The 20,890-nt window shown below is 52.8% G+C and overlaps 1 protein-coding gene across 2 annotated transcripts; it reads right to left on the reverse strand.

Annotated features, from left to right (window-relative positions):
• Window positions 1-36: 36 nt before the first annotated feature.
• Window positions 37-13,297, reverse strand: Gprin1 (G protein regulated inducer of neurite outgrowth 1). 2 transcript variants are annotated; one of them, XM_074058714.1, is made up of 2 exons: window positions 13,135-13,297; window positions 37-4,036 (listed from the first exon to the last, which is right to left on the reverse strand). In XM_074058714.1, the coding sequence occupies exon 2, from the start codon at window positions 3,880-3,882 to the stop codon at window positions 1,054-1,056; it is 2,829 nt and encodes a 942-aa protein (XP_073914815.1). In that variant the 5' UTR covers window positions 3,883-4,036; window positions 13,135-13,297; the 3' UTR covers window positions 37-1,053. The 2 variants fall into 2 exon arrangements, with proteins under 2 accessions (XP_073914815.1, XP_020018295.2); XM_020162706.2 differs by lacking the exon at window positions 13,135-13,297 and adding an exon at window positions 12,775-12,902.
• Between the last annotated feature and the right edge of the window lie 7,593 nt (window positions 13,298-20,890).

Below are 20,890 nucleotides of genomic sequence, written 5' to 3' on the forward strand. Positions count from 1 at the left end.
CTTGCTTTCCGTCAATGGCAACAGACAAGGGTTGGGGAAATATTTTATTACCAATGTATACTGTGACAGTTTGTAGCCAAAAACAGAGGCTGGAGGGATGGTACAAGGGCACCCAGTGGTTGGTTACAAGGGACTCATGGGGACTAACAGCACTGGGTGGGGGGTGGGGAACCAGGGACTGAAGAGGGGGTCCTTTATGAGACAACTGTGGTTGTAGAATGAACTCTCCATCTGTCCCCCTTACCCAAGACCAGTTGTCAACCAGTCTGCCAGTGGCTCAAGACCTTCCATGACCTGACTGTAACCTGCAGTCCTGTCTGAGACCCTCTGACCTTGTGTGACTGTCTCTCTCAGCTGAGGCCCAGGGCGCTTCTGAACTTTTGGCCTCTGTGAGAATTGTGAGCCAGGGACCCTGTGGGAAAAGAGAGAGGGCTGGGGGACTGGGCAGGTAGTAGGCAGAAGTTGGGGTAGGACCACCAAGAGCATGCAAGAGATGCCTCTGCCCGGGGGTGGGGGTGGGGTGGGAAGGGGGTTGGGGTAGTTGAGACCATTCACACACTCACTGTCAGACTCAGTTGCCCAGAGCCTCCATTCAGGGCCCAACACATGGGGGTCTTGCGCACCAAGCCTCGCACACGCAGAGTACCACTTAGAGATTTGCATGCAGTCTTTGGGGTGGGGGGTGTCTGGCACCATTGGAGCCTCAACGCACCAGTCTGGCCATCTCAGGAGCCTGCCTCAGCTCTGGGGGGTGGAGGCGGAGGTGGGGTGGGGTGCCGAACAGGTGATCACCCTCGCCCAGTGTGATCAAGGGAGTGGGGCTGAGGGCTGTGAGGGCACGCGTGGGCGTCAGGACTGGGGTTCGAGGGCTCGTGGCCGCGACAGGACTGGGTACAAGTCGTTATATGTGTGTTTGGGAGGGGAAGGACTGGAAAGGAGATAAGAAGCCCACCCATCGGGGTCTGTCACACGCCGAGGAGGACCCCTTCTAGAGGGTCTGGGACCAAAGGAGCCTGAGAAGGTTGGAAACCCGGGCGTAGAAAATGGGGCAGATCATTCGGCTGAGGGTCCCGCCCGCGAGCAGCACCTCGGCCGGCGCACGCTCTGCAGCAGCGCGCGGAAGAGGCCGGGCGGGCGCTTGGCTGCGCCATCTGGGGGCGCGGCGCGCACCGACCCCGCACGACCCGGTCCCGAGCGGGCGGCGGGCGGCGGTGCGGGCGCCCCTTGGCGCCCATGCTCCTCGATCTGTCGCTCCAGATGCTTCTGGATGGCCATGCCCAGTACCTCCACCTCCATGGCGGCACCGTACACCTCCCACGTCATGCCCTTCTCGTCCCATTTTACGTCGCGCACCGGCTCGGCTGCCTCCTGGGGCGCCAGGGCGGCCGCCAGCGCCGAACCGGGTCGCACCCGCACTTCGGGGAAAGCAGGTGGCGCAGCGGGTGGCACGGCGGCCTGTGGCGTCATGGGACCGGTGGCCACCGTGCGTGTCTCGGCGGCGCCCAGCGACACCTGCAGGCCCGCGTCCCGGCGTGAGGGCGGTCTCGGTGCCGGGCTGGGAGCGCGCGGGGCGGCCTGGAAGCTGAAGGCCGGGCCGCCTGCGCCGTCCTGCGGAGACATGGGGCTCACGGCCACCGAGACGCAGGCCCGTGCGCCCGCCTGCGTGCCCGCGTCCTCGCGCGGCGGCGGCGGCAGGGGACCGCTTGCATCCCACGATGGCGCCTTGGTGAAGTTGTCGCGAGTCCGTGGCCCCGGTGGGGACGCGGCGGCCTCCTGGCGGGGGCTTCTCTCGGCCACAGTGGCAGCCAGGTCTTTCTGGCCGAGGCTGGAGGCCTCGGGGCTGGGGGCGGGCTCTGGCTCCGCATGACCTCCGCTGCTCCCCGCAGCGCCGGGAGACAGGGCTGAGCCGCAGGGTTTGCCATCTGATTGCCTGAAAGAGGAGGGCATGGCCTTCTCCGGAGTCAGGGGGGCCGCCTTTCCCGGGGACCGGGACTCTGCTTTCCTTGGAGATGCAGAGTCGGCCTTCCCCAGGGACCCAGGCTCCACCTTCCCACACGCGGTGAAGCCAGCTTTGCCTGAGGATGCGGGATCCACCTTCTCAGAAGCCCGTGGCTGCTCCTTCTGCAAAGACAGCGCTCCTGCTCGACCTGAGGATACAGTAACCTCCTGCCCAGGGAGCTGTGTTTCTGCCTGGTTCTCAGACCTCCGCTCCTCTTTCCCTAACGACCTGCCTGCCACCTTTGTGTTCACAGGTTTCCCTTTCTCTGGAGGCAGAGGGTCCACCTTTGCCTTTGGGATGGCTTCTGCCGAGGCCACAGGATCCACCTTCCCCAGGGGCACCAGGACTGTTTTTCCTGAAGCTGCGGGGGTCACCTTTCCTAAAGACATGGAGTCCCCCTCTTCGGAGGGGGCAGTTTCTGTCTTTCCCCTGCTCATGGGGTCCACCTTATCTGAGGCGAGGGAATCCGCCTTCTCCAAGGACTGCGGCTCTCTTTTTCCCCCAGTCACTGCCTTAGCTTCTGCAGATTGGGCACCCCCTGTCCCCAGGGACCAGCGACCCACTGGGCCTGAGGATACAGGGTCTGCCTTTCCTGATGTCTCAAGATCCACTTTTCCAGAGGGTGACGCTTTCATGCTTGCTGAGGTGGTTGCGGGGTCCGCCCTTCTAGGGAATACTGAGTCCTCTTTTCCTGAGGACTCCGTTTCTGTCGTTCCCATGAATACTTGTTCTGCCCACCCAGGAGACACTGGCCCTGGCTCTCCTGAAGACACAGGATCCACCTTTCCCAAGGAAACAGTGTCCACCTTGCTAGTAGGCGCAGGACCTTCACTTTTCACAGATATGGACTCTGTTTTTCCCGATCCGCCATCCACCTGTGTAGCAGATACCATTCCTGTTATTCTCATGGACACGGTACCCCCCTCTCCTGAGGAGGCAGGGCCCACCTTTCCCAGGAACAGAGGGTCTTCTGTTGCAGAAGACACAATTTCTGCATTTCCCCTAGATACAGGATCTGCCGACCTCACGCATGTAGGGTCTACCCTTTCAGAGGGCCCAGAAGGCCCTGTTCCAGAGGGTGCAGGCTTCATCTTGCCTGACAACCCTGGAGACAGTTTCCCTAAGAGCCCCGGATCTGTCTTGTCTGTGGATGCAGAATCTGAGTCTTTCAAGGACACAGGGTCCACCTTTCTTCGGGGCCCAGGCTCTTTCTCTCCTGAGGACACGAACTCTGCCTTTACTGTGGATGCAGAGCCCACTTTCTCGGAGGACACATCCACTTTGCCCGAGGACACAGGATCCACCTTTCCCAAAGACCCAGGGCCCTCGTTCCTTGGGGACACTGGGTCCACCTTGCTGGTGCACACCAGGTCTGCTTTTCCCAAGGATCTAGGCTCTTCCTTTCTTGGAATCATGGGACTCATCCTTCCAGAAGCCCCAGGATCCCCTTGGCTGGAAGTCGTGGGCTCCGTCTTTTCTGTCAACAGGGGACCTGCTTTCATCAAGGATCCAGCCTCTTCCTTTCCTATGGAACCTGCCTGCATGGAGGGCATGGAATCCATCTTCAAGTGTGTGGGGTTTCTGTTCTGTAAGGATGTGGGAGCAATTTTCACTGAGGACACAGGCTCTGATTTCCCAGACAAGGTGGATTCTGGGGTCCCTGAGATCGAGGTTCCATGTGTCTCCTTGGTGGCTGTCCCTAGGGGAGGGGTGCAAGTGGGAGAGGAGCAGGCCATGCTTCCAGCAGGGCCCTCAGAACAGGAGGCCCCTTCCCCAGACCCACTGGGACCGCTGTGTCTAGTGTCCATGGCTGGGCTTTGGTCAAGGTTGTGCTTGGGTGGGGCAGGGCTGGCCTTTTGCTGGAAGGGGCAGCAGTCCCTCATGGCCGGGCCCCTAGTGCCCAGGCTCCCATCCTGTGGGCAGCAGAGGGGTCCTGAGGGGCTGGAGTCCTTCTGGAGCAGGTGGATCCAGGCTAGGTCTTCAGCAGTATTTGTCAACCCTCATGGCCACGCTTGAACCCAAGGCGGCTGTGTGGCTCTGAAACAGAGAGACAGTAGATTCAAACTTAGGAGAGAAGCATGCGGGAGCAGCCTCCATCCTGGCCTCCTCTTCTTCCTCGCAGCCCAGGCTCCTCACTGGGTTCTCTGTCCCTATCTGGTCTCCTCTTGTCCAGAGGGCCTAGGCTAAAAACACAAATCCAACCATATCACTGTCCTGCTTCCCTGCACCAATGACTGTCTATAGAGGGCCCTTCCTTCCTTCCTTCCTTCCTGTTTTGCTTTTGGCAGTACTGGGGTTTAATTCAAGACCTTCATGTTTGCTAGTGCCCTACCACTTGAGCCACTCCTCCAGCCCTGTTTTTGTGTTGGATATTTTCAAGATAGGGTCTTGTGAACAATTTGCCCGGGCTGACCTTGAACCACATTCCACCTGATCTCTGCCTCCCGAGTAGCTAGGATTACAGGCATGAGCCACAAGTGTCTGGCTTGGAGAGCATTTCTTAAAATGACATTCAAGGGCTGACAGAGTGGCTCAAGTAGAAGAGCGCTTACCTTGCAAGCATGAAGCCCTGAGTTCAAACCCCAGTATCACCAAAAAAAAAAAGACATTCAAGGCTTGTCACAACTTGACCACAGCCTGACCTTCACCTATGGTCGCCCCATCTTTGCCAGTCCTACTCATGCATCTTGCTACCCAGAAATTATGTGTTTGTCATTTCAGCAGGGGCTGCAAATCTCATGGCAGGCAGGTTAGTTAAGTTAGAGAAGCAGGATGGTAGATCACAGAGGGAGTGGTGGGGGCTTTGACAGTGAGTGCCCTGTCTAGAGGGAGCCACTACTCCACCAGGCAAGGGCTGCCCTGGAGAAATGAAACCTGGTAGTTCCCACTCTTCTAGTTTCTTAGGAGAAGTGGGAGATCCAGACTTTAATTTAAAATATGCTAATTAATTCAAGATTTAAATAAAAACCCCAAACATTATGTGGGCCAAAGAAAACATGTCTGTAGGCCACCAGTTTATGTCTGTGTAGGCCCCAGGGAACTGTCAAGGCAAGGACATAGTCACCACATATGTGTTTTCAGAGATGGCTCTGGGGCTGGCTAGGCCCTTCAAGGAGGCGCAGCCATTCACGCAAACTGTCATTCCAAGCGATCCTTCATCCATTCACAAAGCCCCTTCTCTGCAACAGGCTGTGATCACGAACAACAGTCTTGGTGAGAGGGGGCACAGCCAAGGTCCTGGGGATGAAAGGTGACACAAAACTGATAGGAAGCAACTGACTGTCGTGGGTGATGGTGAGGGCGGCCTGCTGGGTGCTGGCTAGGGTGGGGGTTGCTGCGCTGGGTGGGAAAGCTTGGAAAGGGGGAGTTCTCTTCTGAATGAGCCATATTTGTGGTGCCTGGGGAGCTTCTGGAAGAGGGTCCAGTAGGCAGCTGGACCTCTGAGCAACTCTTCCATTACACACTCAGCAGCAAGAGTGAGCAGAGCTCCTGATTTCCCCCAAACCAGTGTCCTCATGCTCACACCAGAGTTTCCACAGAAAACTTGACTTTTGACTCCATGGCCCCCATCACCGAAGTGTAATGAATCTACCTTCCAAATACATTCAGAATCTGACCACTACCCTGGGCTAACCCCCCACATCTCTCACCTGGATTAGCCTTGCTTTTTCCCTCACCCCATCCAGTTATCCTCCAGACAGTTGCCAGAGAGATTAAAACCAAGGCTGAGCATGGTGGTGCACACCTGTAATTTCAGCACTTGGGAGGTAGAGGAGGAGCTTGAGGTCAGCCTAGGGTACATCAAAAGACCCTGTCTCAAAACAGACAGACAGACAGACAGACAGACAGACACACACACACACACACACACACACACACACAAATGGCAACTTTAGGAGGGTGGGGTTTTTTTTGTGCTCGGTGATAAATCGCATAATCTAAAACAATGACCAGCATGCACAGAGTAAATGAATCCCTGTCAAATATTAGTTATGTGAATGAATAAATGATCTCTCTAAAATGTAGACCCAACCATGTTACTACTAGCCCCAAACTCTCCTTGTTCTCGTTGGGAAATGAAATTGGTATAATCTTTTTGGAAGGACATTTGTCAATTTCTATCTAAGTTGACATGCATACAGCATTTGAGCCAGACTAATGGTGCATCAAGGTGGAGGATAGCATGGCTGGTGATCAGAAGAAAACCAGGAAGCCAGGTCCATGATATGCAAGACACCCACACGGACCGCCTCACAGCTACCAGAATGTACAGTGATGAGGAAAGATGTCTTAGATAAACTTCATGGAAAAAGACACCTAGAGGCAGCAGAGCAGCTAATACCCTACATGTACCTAAGGAAAAGATCACACACACATTTATGGGTTTATTTATAGGGAGAAAATTCCTGGATGGAATCCCAAGAAACTCCGTGGTGACTGCCTCTCAAAAGCAAGATTTTTGTACTATTAATGTATGCTAATAAAAAAAGTAAGACTTGGGAATGGGTGAGGTGGCTCATGCCTGTAATGCCAGCTACTGTGGAGGCATAGGTAGGAGGACTTCAGTTTGGGACCCTAGGCAGAAAACAGGAGACCCTATGTGAAAAATAACTAAAGTAAAAAGGGCTGGAGGTTGGTTCAAGTGGTAGACTATCTGCCTAGCAAGCATGAGGCCCTGAGTTCAAACCCTAGTATCAAAAAAAAAAAAAAGTGAGACTGGGGATCTGAGGGCAGGACAGGCTTCTTTGTCCATGCTGACTTGGGTTAATAAGAGGGATGTGTGCTGAGAATGGACTGCTGACGCTTTTGTCAGTAGGAACATCTCTGACCTAGGTGGGATGGGCAGCCTCTTGATGCAGTCAGGGACAGCACAGTAAACAGGAGATGCTGAACGTGGTTCACAGTGAACTTTTTAAATAAGTGCCAGTCCACTCTAAAATAACACTAAAAGTGTCCTGTGGCGAATACATAAACCAGTAACATAGTTGCTTCTTACCAAAATCTAGTCATGTACTGTGTGCAATTGAATGTGCTGTACTTTTCTAGGACTGGCAACACACTCAGTGGGTTTGTTTCCACTAGTGCCACCGTGTACAAGTGAGCATGCACTGGGCTGAGGCCTTGCGATGGCTACAGTGTCACCAGATGGTAGGAAGTTTTCAGCTCCATCGTAATCTTATGCGACCACCTATAGGCAGTCTGACATTGACCAAAACGTCATTATGTGTGCATGACTGTGCCTTTTAAAAAATGGGGGAGAGGAAGAAGCTAAGAACTTCCTACTACCTTCCGAGGCAAGCCGTCTCTTCAGTGTGTTTCTAAGTCCCTATATACCTACCTATCTGCTGGGATATTTGGGGAGGGAATTTGAACTGGGGTTTGAATTCAGGGCCTCTACCACTCAAGTCACATCCCCATTCCTTTCTGCATTCTGTGTGGGGGGGTGGGATTTGAACTCAGGGCCTCATGCTTGCTAGGCAGGCACTCTATAGTTTATTTTTCAGATAGGATCTCTTGCTTTTGCCTGGACTGGCCTTGGACCAGGAGCCTACTATCTCTGCTGCCTTAGTAGCTGGGATTACAGATATATACTACCATACCCAACAATACTTGCTGGTATTTATCCTTCATTACCACCTACCACCCCCTAAAATGTACATACACACACACACACACACACACACACACACACACACACACGCAGCACACGGCACCCAAGTTCAACCTCTTTGGCTCACACATCTTAGCCTTTTCACACATTCTGCTGGGGGAATCTTCCTCTCCCTCCTTGCCTGGCTCTTATCAAACCTCAGGTCTCAGCTTCAATGCTTCCTCCTCTAGTGAGACTTCTTTGTCTATTGGTGCCCTCTGGATTCCCACGGACCCTTGTTCTTCCCCTAACCACGCTCGTGCTGCTCTGCATGTACCCAGTTCCACCTCTGGCTCCCGAATCCCCTCAGGCTCCTGACAGGAACTCAGGTGATACTGCATCCTCTGGGCTCTGAGCTAGAGACTTGGGGGACTGAAGTCATAGTAGAATGGGAACACGGGAGGAGGGACAGTTTCGCAGAGGACTTTGGCGTACTGGAGTTTGGGGAGTTGAACCATGTGACTGTAAGACTTATGGGGAGCATGCAGGAGTCAGGTGGGAGACAGGCCTGAAGCAGAGGAGAGGTCTGGCTGGACTTCTTTGGATCTGGTTTTCATCAGCATAACTGTGAGGAGTTGGGTGGCCACCAGTCTGCAGACGTCAGACTAGGCATCCGACGGGGTCTGTATTTCTGGCCTTTTGATAAGGATATGGTCAGAAAGAAAATCTTTTCCTGCTGGGCACTGGTAGCTCACGCCTGTAGTCCTATCTACTCAGGAGGCAGAGATTAGGAAGACTGTAGTTCTAAGTCAGCCCCGGACAAATAGTTGGAAAGACTCTATCTTGGAAAAACTATCATAAAAAAGGGCTGGTGGAGTGGCCCAAGCAGTAGAGCCCCTGCCTAGCAATCATAAAGCCCTGAGTTCAAACCCCAGTACTGCCAAAACAAACAAACAAAACCCTAACTTTTCCTCCCATAAGGAAAGCAATAGAGCAAGGTAGATGATTAAAGACGACTGACATCCTTAGAGTGAGGGAGAGGAGAGTAGTGGGGACTCTGGCAAACTGGAGGGCACTGGCAACTGGACCCAATTCCTGTCAGTTACCGTCAAACAGGAATCCATCCGTTAACTGGACCTTTACTAGGCTTCTAGGCAATGGATGCCCTAGGCATTGCTCTTGCTGTTGGGGAAGAGTAGTGAGTAAGGAATGCATGGTCCCTGACTTACAGGTGCAGAGAGGCTGGGGACAGCTAACAACCTAGGAGCAAATAAATGACGTCATTTCAAATACTAGATGCCGCGAAGACAAAGGAGTGGGCAGCTGGTTTGGACACATAGTCAAGAAAGGCCCCTCCGAGGAGGTTAACTTTGAGCCAGCCAGGAAAGACCAGAAAAGAGCTGGAAGCAGGAGAGGGAGGAGGGGCAGAGGCGGCGGCAGCCAATCAGTGAGGGCTTGGGGGGCGGAGTGGCGGCTCCCCCTAGGGTTACTGGAAAACCCCTGAGGTGGTTCAAGCAGGGAAGTGGATGTGGCTTTTGCATGGCTTGGTCTCCTAATTTATTGAGCAAAGATGCAAAGCCGCATTTTTCTATATTGTAAATATTGGCTTATTTTTTAAATATCACAAAGGCCAACCAAAATGATTCTGTAGTTCAACTTTGACTCTGAAGTCAAAGTTGCTTTGGATCAGAGGCTTGTTTGTGACTTCTGGTCTACCTGATCCTCAGGGCTGTGGAAAAAGACGTTACAAGCCAGAGTATCTGGGCAGATGGGCAAGAGAAGAGGCCTTGGGTCCAGAGAGAACCCGGATGTGCTTGCCTTGCCTGACTCCCTCTCCTTCTCTGGAAAGTAGGAATTACACAGCTGCTTAGCAGCTACACAGGGTGCAGCAAGGAGTCAGAAAAGTCTACAATAGGGGTGCTCTGGTTCCCCACTGCCCCCATTTACCCAGCTCTGCGTCCCCACAGGCCAGTCCCACCACCAAGTTCTGGCTGATGGTTCACCATTCACCAGCTCTGGGACTTCAAGCAAGGCCCTTCTCCTCACTGGGGACCCTGAAGAACCCACCCCCCACTCCAGCAGGGCTGATGTGAGAATTAAAGAAGATGACGGGTGTGTACAGCTCGACTCACTTTAGGGCCAGGCTGTGTACACCCAAGGCCTGCTTTTATCTACTCAGCCTGTCAGAGCCCAGCTGTGCTCCCAGGAGGGGGCGGGGGTGGGGGAGGGCCCTGCAACAGAGCCAAAAAATCAGCCACATCAGGCCTTTGAACATGCTTGCTTTGACTTTGAATGCTAAAATAAATAAATAAAGTCAATTTTAAATGCAGGAGAGAAGTGATCAACATTTAAAATTCAGATTTCATGTGAGAATCGGATTTCCAAAGTCTCCTGGAGAACTAAAATCTGAGCATGCTTCCTGCATAGAAACAGTCAGCTGGAGCCCAACAGGCGCTGCCTCCCTCCATGGGCAGGGACTCCCTAACTAGCCACAACCCCCACCTCTCCCTATGGTGTCCTGCACACTGGCGCTGGCTGGCTTTGCCATCGGTCACTGCGTTAGCGCTAACATTTTTCTTCTGGCTAGCCCTTCCTGTCTGCTGTCTCCTGGCCTGTGGCCACCCAAGTTTTGACCCTTGACCTAGAGGCTAAAAGATGTGACCTTGCCCAAGTCAAAGGTTCACTGTGTGCAGAGCCTATACTCAATTCTGCACAGGAGGACACTGAAGTTCTGGGAGGTAGCATGTCCAATCTGGTAACATGTTCCCTTTTGCAAGGCTCCCTGGAAGAGACAGCTTTTCACTTCTGGCCTTGAAGCTCTCAGCTTCTGAGATGGAACCAAGTCTAAGGTGGGGACAGAGGGCCTGGCCTGGGAGGTGGAAAAATGTGTGTCAAGTCCTAGCTCAGTCACTGACTTGCTCGGGACTTTCTACTTTTTGGACCTCAGTTCTCCAGTATGTAGAAAGGGGCCATCTGCCCAGAGGATCTGCTGCTCACAGTTCTGCTGGGTCCTTCCTGGTTCTGGAGGAAGCCTCCATATTCTCCAGCCACTACTGAAGAGGCAGCCCAGGCCTGGGGCCTCTTTTCCTCTCCCTCCTTTCTCCCATTAGAACTCAACTCCATCACTTGCCCACTGTGTGATCAGCCCTAGGACCAGCAAGCGCAGGCTCATTTTATCATCTAGACCCCGTAACAATCTCATGAGAGGGGTGTTATCATCCTAGTCCACAGATGAGGACACTGAAGGCAGAAGAAGAGACTTGACCAAGGGCACACAGCTGGGAGGAGGGGAGGCTGTGGTTCAAAGCCAGTTGTGCCTGAGCCCAAAGCCTGGGTTCTTCCCAGTTACATCAGCCAAGATCTTGGACACTATACTTGGCTTTCAAAGCCCATTCTGTTCTTTGGAGTCAGGCCAAAGTTATTCTGAATCCCACGGACCTCACAGGCAACAGTACTAGGAAGCTTGCAGCAGAGGAAGCAAGAATGTCCCTGCATGCTCCACCCACCTGTAGGAACATGCACACGCTACCAACACATGAGCTGGACACTTGGACGTAACAGGTGAGTATGATCCAGTTAGAGCAGAAGGTTGAAATGACTTGTAGGTGTACAGGCCGGCTCACCTGGTGTGCAAAGGAATGAGCACACTGCTTGTGGAGGGCCACACCAGCTGAGGCCAGCCTGGGACCAGGACGGACTCTTGAGTGTGCGTAAGAGAAGTCTGATGACCATCTGTACAACCTGTGTGTGCAGAAGGGCCTGTGTGTTTGCACCTCATGAGGGCCTCTGGAACCCTGTAGGTGTGCACGTATGTGACCACATGGTCTCCCAGTCTGTCCTGGGAGCTGGCCTGGGTGTGTGCACAGGTGCTTGTGCTGGGCTCACAGGTAGAGCAGTCCCTGTGAATGCTCAAAAACGTGGCTAACCCACTCCATTCCCTCTAGGATTTCTTCACAGTCCGGAGACATACCTACACCTCCAATCAGGGTCAGAGCTGCCAGGCGCCTGCAAACATCTCCTCCCATGGTAACAATATCCACCAAAGCTTGTGGGGCTTTGGCAATTATGTACGCCTGAAAGTGTGATTGAAAATCCCAGTCTGCTGCCCCATGTCCCTTCATCTTCTAGTGCCCTCGGTGCATCACAGCCTCCCGCTTGGGACTATAAGGGGAGAAGGAGTTTAGCAAAGGGTAATAGTCAGACCTTCTCCAGAAACAGCCCCCTGGCCACCCATCCATCTGTCCATCCATCCATCCATAGAAGGGCAAGAATGGACCTTCAGGAGTGTGCAAATTTGGGCTAGTGTGGGTGAGTTTAGGAGTAAGCTAGAATACAGAACATGTGTGTGATAGACAGTGTGTGCCCAAGTGTGACAGCCTACTCCAGGGGTTGGGGTACACAAGAGACACTGTGAGCAGGTGTGGACAGACGCAAGCAGGCTGGAGCAGGGAGGCTGACAGTATGCTTGACCAGAGTATTGTGGAGTTCAGCGTGCTGGGATCCAGGATGGCTGGTGTGAGTGTGCATCGGTGCCTGGGTGTGTACCTAAGGCTCCCACTCGGTGTACTGGGTGGGTGTACAGGTGGCCGTGTTTGAGTCTCATGGAATGATCACGGACCATTGCGTGTGTGTGTAGACCTGTGACCTCGGCCCGGAATAATGGGCCCATGCATGAAGGCGGCCAGTGTGTGACCACGTCCTGGCGTGTGCCACACTGGGTGTGCAACAGCGAGTGTGCTCAGTGGTGTAAGTGGAGCCACTCGAGCGCCGAGCTCGCTCCAGAGAGATGAATCAACGCGGGCGGTCCCCCCTCCTCCCGGTGGCGGGAAGCGCCCCCTCCCGCTCTGCCGTGCGGAACAAAGCAGCTGGCGTGGCGAGGCCGGACGCGGTGCCCCAGTCCTACAGGCAGGACTGCCTGGCCCGCAGGGTCCCTCTGGGGTTCTGCTCGGGGCTGCGGGACCCGCCCCCGCCCCGCCCCGCCCCGGCGAGGAGCCTGGAAACGGACACCCGCCGCCCCCGGCCGCGCGCGCCACGCACACAGCGGGCTCGCTGCGCGCGGTGCGGGAGCCCCGCTGCCGAGGGGCTCGGAGAACCCTGGACAGAGGCTGCAGAGCCGCGGCGAGCCAGCCCGCCCAGGGATCGATGCCACCCGCCTGGCGACAGCGGCTGAGGGCGCGGCGCTTACCCGGCGGTGCCGCTGCTCTGGCTCCTCGGCGCGCTGCGCTCTGGCTCCCGCCGCCGCCGCCCCAGCGGCCTCGGCTGCTTCTGGCCGGGCTGGCGGGCGGACCCGCCGACTCCGCAACGCCGTCCCCGGAGCCGGCTCTGCGCTCCCGCCCCGCGCCCCGCCCCGGGCATGCGCGCTGGCGACTCGCAGACTCGGAGCCCGGGAGGGGGCGGTGCCGGCGCGGACAATCGGGCGCGAGGAAAGGAGGGACGCCCCTCACCGCGGTCCCGGGGCTCCGGGCTTCCCGGCTCTTCGTGTCCGGGTTCCCATTTCACAGATCCGGAGACTGAGGGGCGGAGAGGCTGTCCATTTGCTACGCACCTGCTGAGGGCGGGGCGCACGGTCGCATCTGTCAACACAGCCCCGCGGACACTCCCTCGGCTCACTGAGGAGGGAACGGTCTCTCAGACAGGGGCGGCCACTTCTCCGAGGACATGCGGCTTCTATATGGAGACCCAGGTCGTCGCGATCTCCAAGCTCCCTCTGCTAGGAAATTTCCCGCCTCCCCCTCGGTTGCACTTCCGGCCTTCTCTGTCTCCCCACTCAGCCCCGCCCCCGCCCTTTGTCTCGCCGCTGCCCACGCTCCCGCGAGTGGTGGGGACACCAGCAGTGGCGGTGCTGGGAGTCGCCTTCCATTCTCCCTCTCCCGGCCTCCCCAAAGGGTGCCTGCCCACCCTCCAGTCTGTGAACCCGGCTCTCCTCCTGGCTACCCTGGAGCAAGTCATTTCAGCTCTTTGACTCTCAATTTCCTAGTCTGTAAAGTGGGACCAACGTTAATCACCTCCCAGTGTTCTTGGAAGGAAGAAGGCTCCTGAAGTAGGTGCTCAGAGGCTTCCAGTTAAGTCTGAATTGCCAAAGACACGAGGGCCCACTGCCTGCTTCCTCCACATTTCCCAGCACAGAAGTGGACAACCCCTCTCCTTCGACTCCGGAGAAAACTCTGTAATTGTCCTGAAGGTGATAAAACCCTCCTGCCCGTGAACTGTGAAGCTACTACAAAAAAAAAAAAAAAGAAAATCTAACGACTAACGTTAGTGAAACTCTGATTTAGCACAAACACAGTGCTAAGATTTCACTTACAGATTTCACCTAATTTCAATTTCCAACCACTCAAGAGCTAGTTAGTATTAACATATTATCTCCACATTTTTCAGAAAAGAAAACATACAGCTAAATTACTTGTTTGTGGCCACACAGCTAGTTAGCAGTAGAACTGGTATTGCAAGTTTATGCAATTTAACTCCTGCAATCTTATGTTTAACTCTTATGTTTTAGTCTTATACTGCATCTGGTGAGCCATAAGTCACCGTGACCTTAAAATTAAAAAAAAAATCTAGATAGCAAGTGAAGATTTAAAATCCACAATGTTGTCATTTCCAGCCAAACATTCCAGGGAAAGGAGAAAACCTCAGAGTACCAATTTTCAGCACCACGGACAGCTCCCCCGACTGCTTCCTAATGTTTCTGGTGCTGAAAATTGTTCATTCACTACTCACAAGAGCACTTATCGTCAGAATTTACAAGCCGTATTCCGCATTCATCATTTCATTCCCCCTTGCAGCCTTTCAAGGTAAACATTTTTGGCTTCATGAGACAGATGAAGCAATCAAGGCTCGGGGAGGTTCACAAGACATGAAAAGGAGCAAGAACCATCCTTGCTCTCAAATGTTCCTCCTCCTGGGGCCATGTCAGGATGGACAGGAGCAAAGTCAGTGCATAGTGAGAAGGCTGTAGCAGACTTTTGGGGGATGTATAGGAGGAGGGGACCCTGTACCTGGTTAGGAGTAAAATCAAGAGGCCTTGGTCATGAGATGGATGTGGGTGTGAAGAAGAGAGGATCCCATTACCCCTCTCAGATTCTGCCTTGGGGAGACAGGTGGATGGGGGACAAACATCTGATGAATCCTGGGGAAAAGAGGGGCCTGTGGATGGCCACGCTGGCCAGCTGAGTAGTCTGAAGTGACTACAGCTGGAGACAGATCAGAAAGGCCAGCAAGTGAGAGCTGGTGATGGAGTTCATGGGAGGGAAGCCAGCACATGGAGGGAGAGTATCAGCCAAACAGGGAGGCACAATGGCCCTAGGCCAGCCTGAGGAACACCAGTATCAAAGGACCGGCCAGCAAAAGGAGGTTGCAAAGAAGAATGAGAAGCAGAATTCTGAGAGGCCAGGAGTATACCAGAGGGCATGACATTTCAAAAGTCAAGGGGAGAGAATCTTTCTGAAGGAAGTTACTGTCAACCATGTGAGACAAAATGGGTCCTGCTAGGTGTCCTCTTAGATAAAGGAAACATTGAGGAGAGCAAGTCGGGGGAAGGGGTGTAAGGCTGACTTGTTAGAGGGCAGGTTGATGAGAAAATGGGAGTAAGGAAGAGGAGGGTGCAAGTAAGCACCTTTCTCAAGAAGTCTGGGCTCTCAAGAAGTAGAGGCTCAATAGTCTGTACAGAAGGGTGGGAGGTTAAGATGGAGGAGACAGGAAGAGAGGGAGGGACCAAGGATGGAGGGAAAGGAAGTAATGCCAGTGAGTTGGAACACGAGGGCTGGGCAAGAGATGAGATCCAGATCCCTGGGGTGGCTCACAGAGCCTGAAACCAAGACTGAAGACATGTGGCTGATTTGGGAAGTGCAAGGGCACCAGCAGGGGAGTGGGGATGGCAGCCAATGGGAGGTCAATATTAAGCCAACTACCACAGTGAGTTAGTGACGTTTAATTATGCAGGGAAGTCTTTAAAAATAGGGCAAATGCACACTTCAGAATCGCTCTGGCCAAGGGCAAGGAAGCTGGCGTATGCATATCGCCATATCTGGCAGATGTTGCTTAAGGAGCTCTGTGTTCACTTCTAGGCACTTCTGTCCCACAGTGCATGGGGGTAAAATGGGCTCCAGCAGCCTAAGAGCATCTCTTTGACAAAGATGTAGGTACTGGTTGTTGGGAGACCCAGAAATGATCACAGCATCTGAGGGAATGTGGTCAGAGCTCTGGCCATGTCTGGTATAAGGGCACAGAGTCTCCTTCCATCTGTGTCCTCTGCTATGCTCTCTGATCACTCTTGTTCCATAGGGACTTCTTAATAACTTTTCGAAATTCCAGACAACAAAACAAAGCATTTGTGAAGGCAGAAGAGGAACTCAAAATGGGCAGGGAAGCAGTCTGTGCAGGTTCAGTGTTGGCTTTGCCAGTTACTAGCCGCATGACCTTCACTGAGGTCTCTCAGAACCTCCCTTCACCATATGTAACCCTAGGCTCCCAGATCCCTGAGAAAAAAAATGCACCCAGTGCCTGGCATAGAGCAGCCCCAGTGGAGGATGTCACTGTTAGGACAAGGTCATCATGTATACCTTCTTCTGACTACAGCACTCCATTTTCTTTACGGGACCATCTTGTCTCCCCAATCTATGCAGTGGGCAGCCCTAGGGGTGGGTAATGGTCCAGGTTTGGCCAATCACTGTACACTGATTCATTTTGCGGTTCAGGATAGAGCAGGAGCCCAAACCCAGAACAAGTGACTCTCACACTTTCCTGAAACTTTGGGGGTTGCTGGATTGGTGATGTGTCCACTTGGAGTTGTTGAAGGGTTATCTTAGTCCCCATGAGGAGAGAGTCTGCCTAGGACTGGGGTTCAGACTCTCCCTGTGAGAACTGACATGGTCACCCATACCCACGTGAGTGTGCACACACATCTTGGGTTGGTCTGCCACTGGGAAGCCATACACACCGTACGCACCAGAAGATAAACAAGTGCCTGCAGCTCTTTGGCGGGCACCCAGGCTGGGGGTGGAACAAACAATCCCAGTGACTTTCTGAAAAGCAAGTGTGTGTGTGGCAACGGGCACCATGGAGACAAGCAGACTGTACCAGAGCAGAGACAGCAGCCAGCCTCCAATGCCACCCTGTCAGTGCCTGTTTTCGCATACACACCCATCACACACACGTACAACACACACAACACACACACAACACACACGCACACACACAACAAACACACACACTGCATCTTGTGCTCTTCCCTCTCTCTCATGTCCATATCACACTCGTATCCATCAATCATAATGCCCTTTTCATACCCAGGTCCACTCACCCTTGGGTCTGGCCAGCTACCTCCATTCCAGCTTTACTTGAAATTAAAGACTTTGGAGAAAGTCTGAGGTTCCAAAAAAAAAAAAAAAAAAAAGCTCCAGCCTCCCTAGTTCCTGATCTCATTTCCTGATCTAGGCAGAATTTCAGCAACTCGCAGCCTCTAGGGAAGGTGTGAGTCTGTGTGTATATGTTGGGTGCATCTGATGTGCTGTAAAGTTCCTGTGCTTTGGGGATCCCTACCCAGCACACTTTCACAGGGTCCTTCAAGAACCACAGGCATGTCTAGGCTTGTACATTCAGACATGTACCTGTCCTCATGCACACCTGAGTGAGGATAGTGACTCTCTTAAGTGTCCCTAAGTTGACATCTCATTCTATTTAATCCTTAAAGAAAGTCATCCAAGACTATAAAATTATTATCCCCGTTGCATAGATGAGGAAATAATCCTCTCGTATTTAAGAGGTTAAGGACTTACCAGGGAAAGAGAAACTTAAAAAAAAAAGAAAAGAAAAGAAAAAAAGAACTTACTAGGGTCACAGAGCTAGGAAGGGACAAAGCTGGGATTCACACTACCAGTGCTACCTAAAACACCTCATGGCCACGTACATGTGTGCACACATACCCGTCTCCTCAGTCAGCCTGGATAACTGAAGCCCAGAGTCACCTCGTCCTCCCTGACCTCCTCACAGGCACAGCTCCCAGGCCCGCACTGTGCTACCCTGAGAGTCCTGACACACCCAGCCTGGGTATAGGAGGAAACACTTGATGCCCACACAGACCCCTCCCTCCCTCTTTGCAACCCCAGCAGCTGCAGGTCCTGGCCCAGCTGGGGGCGGCCCCAGAATTTGAATGGGTGACTCAGGCTGAATCATGGCCCAGCTGCTTCTTGGCAGCCCTTCCCCCATTCTGCCCAGAGAGCCTATTTGGAAGGCAGAGGTGGGGCTTGGGGTGGGGGACAGAGACCAGGGGGAGGACAGAATCGGGCAGGGCATTTGAGAAGCAGCCATAGGCACCAGAGGGCTTCTCAGTGCCTCCCCCCCATGCTCCTTATTCTGCCAAGAAGATGGGGCCATCTGTCTAGGGATTCTCTCTAATTTTCCATTTTGGCTTCCCTCTCCTGCCTCTTGACCCTAATAATAACAACAATAATAACAACATTAATTATTCTAATTGATCACTCACATTTTCCAGCACTCACTCTGCAGTTTTCAAAGTACCTTTTCATCAGCACACATTTAATTTGCCTCCTAGTGCTGGGGGTGAGGCAGAAATTAATATCCTCACCTTGATGCTGAGGAAACTTTGAGGTTCCAAGAGGTTATATGAACTGGCCAGTGTCATATAGTTGGTGAAATGACAGCCAGGACAGAAGTCCGGCCTCCTGCTCCAACCTGTGGACCTGTGGAACTGGTACTGCAGTTTGGCAAGGTGAGGGTCTAGTAGAAACAGGGTGGGGGCATGTGGGATGATGTGGTGGCCATGGGGAAGGTGTGGTGGGGACACTGCAGGACATGGTGGAGCCATGGTGGAGCACTGAAGGCGCATGATGGTGTATGATGTGGTTGGCCCGTGGCTGCAGGAGCATTGAGTGGTGTGTGCAAGGGCATGGCAGAGGCATGACTCGTGGCTTGCTGTGTGGTGTGAAAAATTGCCCAAACATTCTTTCTTTGCCATTTTGAAATTAATGGATTATGGAATTATTCATAATTATTAATTATTATTATTGTCAGTGTTTCAGACAAGTATCCTAAGGCTTATAGATCCAGGGCTTGGAGTTTCTGTGGAGAAAGCTTTGGTTGTGGAACCTTTGCTTCCTGAAGTCTCAGTTTCCTTGTCTGAAAAAAACGGGTCCAGGTCTCTGGCGAGGTAGGCTATTAAGAGGCATGAGTGAAACCACGCTCATCTGCTCTTTAGAAGCTGTAAAGGACTTCACAAAGGACTGCTGTTTTTCACATTTGGTTTTATCCTTTAAAAAAATAATTCGTGGGTGCTGGGCAGAGGGCAGAGTGGGCTTCTGGGAGCCTAGGGGGCGGTACTGAGGGGGAGTGGGTGACAACTCTTCCTTTCCCCCTGCCTGGGCTCTGTCTGGCCTTCCCCCACCCTCAGCCCAGAGCCGGTTTCTAGGCAACGGGATGGATGCAGAGATGGTTCGGAGGGGAGAGAGCTATAAATAGGGAAGGGAGAAAACAAAAATAAAGTTCCAGAGAAAGCCTGGAAGCAGCATTACTGGGGGTTGGGGGTGGGGAGACAGACAAATGGTGGGGATATGGAGACAGCCCCCAGCCCTTCATCAGGGCAGTTTTCTGGGCTGGTTGTACAGCAAAGTCCCCAGAGTGCTGACATGGATAGGAAGGGACTGCCAGTGCTCACAGCTGAGCAGAATGAGATGAGAAGAGATGGCTTCTGGGCAGAGGAACAGGAAGGCTCAGAAGAGGATGGGTTCAAGAGGCAGAGTTGAGGGCAGCTGCCCAGAAGGAGGAAAGAATGCAGGCATAGGAAGAGAAAGCATAGGCCAGGAAGTGGGGCTGGATGCCTGGACAGACCTGCTGGGGCTCAACCTAGATGACTGCACACCCATGTGTACACACACACACACACACACACACACACACACACACACAGAGACAGGCTCTCCCCAGGTCTCCCAACATTCAGGTTTCAGACACCTGAGCCTGACACTTTAACATCATCCCTTCCCTATGACTTTCTATCACAGTGCTCTTTTTTATGATCTTTATAAAGCTAGAAATTACCTTGATTTTTTTTTTTTTTGAGACAGGGTTTCACTATGTAGCCCAGGCTGGCCTAGAATTTGGATCTTTTTGCCTCAGCCTCCTGAGTGCTGGGATTACCATGTTCACGACCACACCTGGCTTTGTTGAACATTTTGTGATAGCTGGGAGGTGAGCTGTCAGGACATCAACCCGTAGGGCTGTTCCCTGAAATCCCTCACTTCTAAGAACAGCACAAGCCAGGCACCAATGGCTCATGCCTGTAATCCTAGCTACTCAGGAGGCAGAGACCAGGATGACTGCAGTTCAAAGCCAGCCAGGGCAAATAGTTCGTTAGGCCCTATCTGAAAAAAATCCCTTTACAAAAAAGGGCTGGTGGAGTGGCTCAAGGTGTAGGACTTGAGTTCAAACACACACAAAAAGAATAGCACAGGTATGGAACACACACCATCAGTGTACACACATGAACACAGATACAAACATAGCACATCTGTACGTCCCTACCACAGATGTGAGTGTGCACAAACTCAAACTCTCACACACACGTTGCCCCCAGTGTCCGTGACATTGTGCAAAGGTCTGTAATCTCCCCATTTGCCTGTTGTTAGTGTTTTTCATTTGTTTGTCTCTCTTCAAAGCCAGAGGAAGCCAGTTTTGGAAATTTCAAAGGTGTTGGACTTTGAAATTTTCAGAGTCAGGCTTGGGGTTCATCGTGGCCATTGCCACATCCCAGCAATATGACTAAGACAGGTAGCTTCCCTTCTCTGACCTCTATTTCCTCATTTGTAAATTGGGGTTAACCAGGCAGCCTGGAGAGTGGTTGCAAGTGAATTGATAGACGTAAGTGTCCCTGACACATGGGAGGAGGTCATGGACTGTGTGGGCTCATACAGACACACAGTCAGGACTGCCATGTGATACAGGGATGGCATCTTCTGATGACAGCCTGGAATGCATTTAAAGTGACCATGGCAGATGAGAACATTAGTCTTTGAGCAGAATCATTCTCAGTGGGACCAGGTGTCAGGATTGGCACCTGAGAGGAGGAATAAATCATCCCACAGGCCAGATGGTGAACCTGATTTTGGCAACTAAAAATGAGGTTTGGTGCTGGTTGCTAGATCATAGGTCAAACCCTTCTACAGAAGCCAGGTAGGTCACGAACAGGTGTGCAGTAGTGTTAATACAGTAAGGAGGGAAAGGGATGGTAGTGAACTGGAAAAGGTGTGTGCAAACCAAAGGTACTCAAATAAAAAAAACTGAAACCT

This window comes from Castor canadensis, chromosome 16 (genome assembly GCF_047511655.1).
Source record: "Castor canadensis chromosome 16, mCasCan1.hap1v2, whole genome shotgun sequence".
Taxonomy (NCBI): domain Eukaryota; kingdom Metazoa; phylum Chordata; class Mammalia; order Rodentia; family Castoridae; genus Castor; species Castor canadensis.

Coding starts and splice junctions, on each gene's coding strand:
- Gprin1 (XM_074058714.1), bottom strand. CDS start 3,882: ATGAGGGACTGCTGCCCCTTCCAGCAAAAGGCCAGCCCTGCCCCACCC.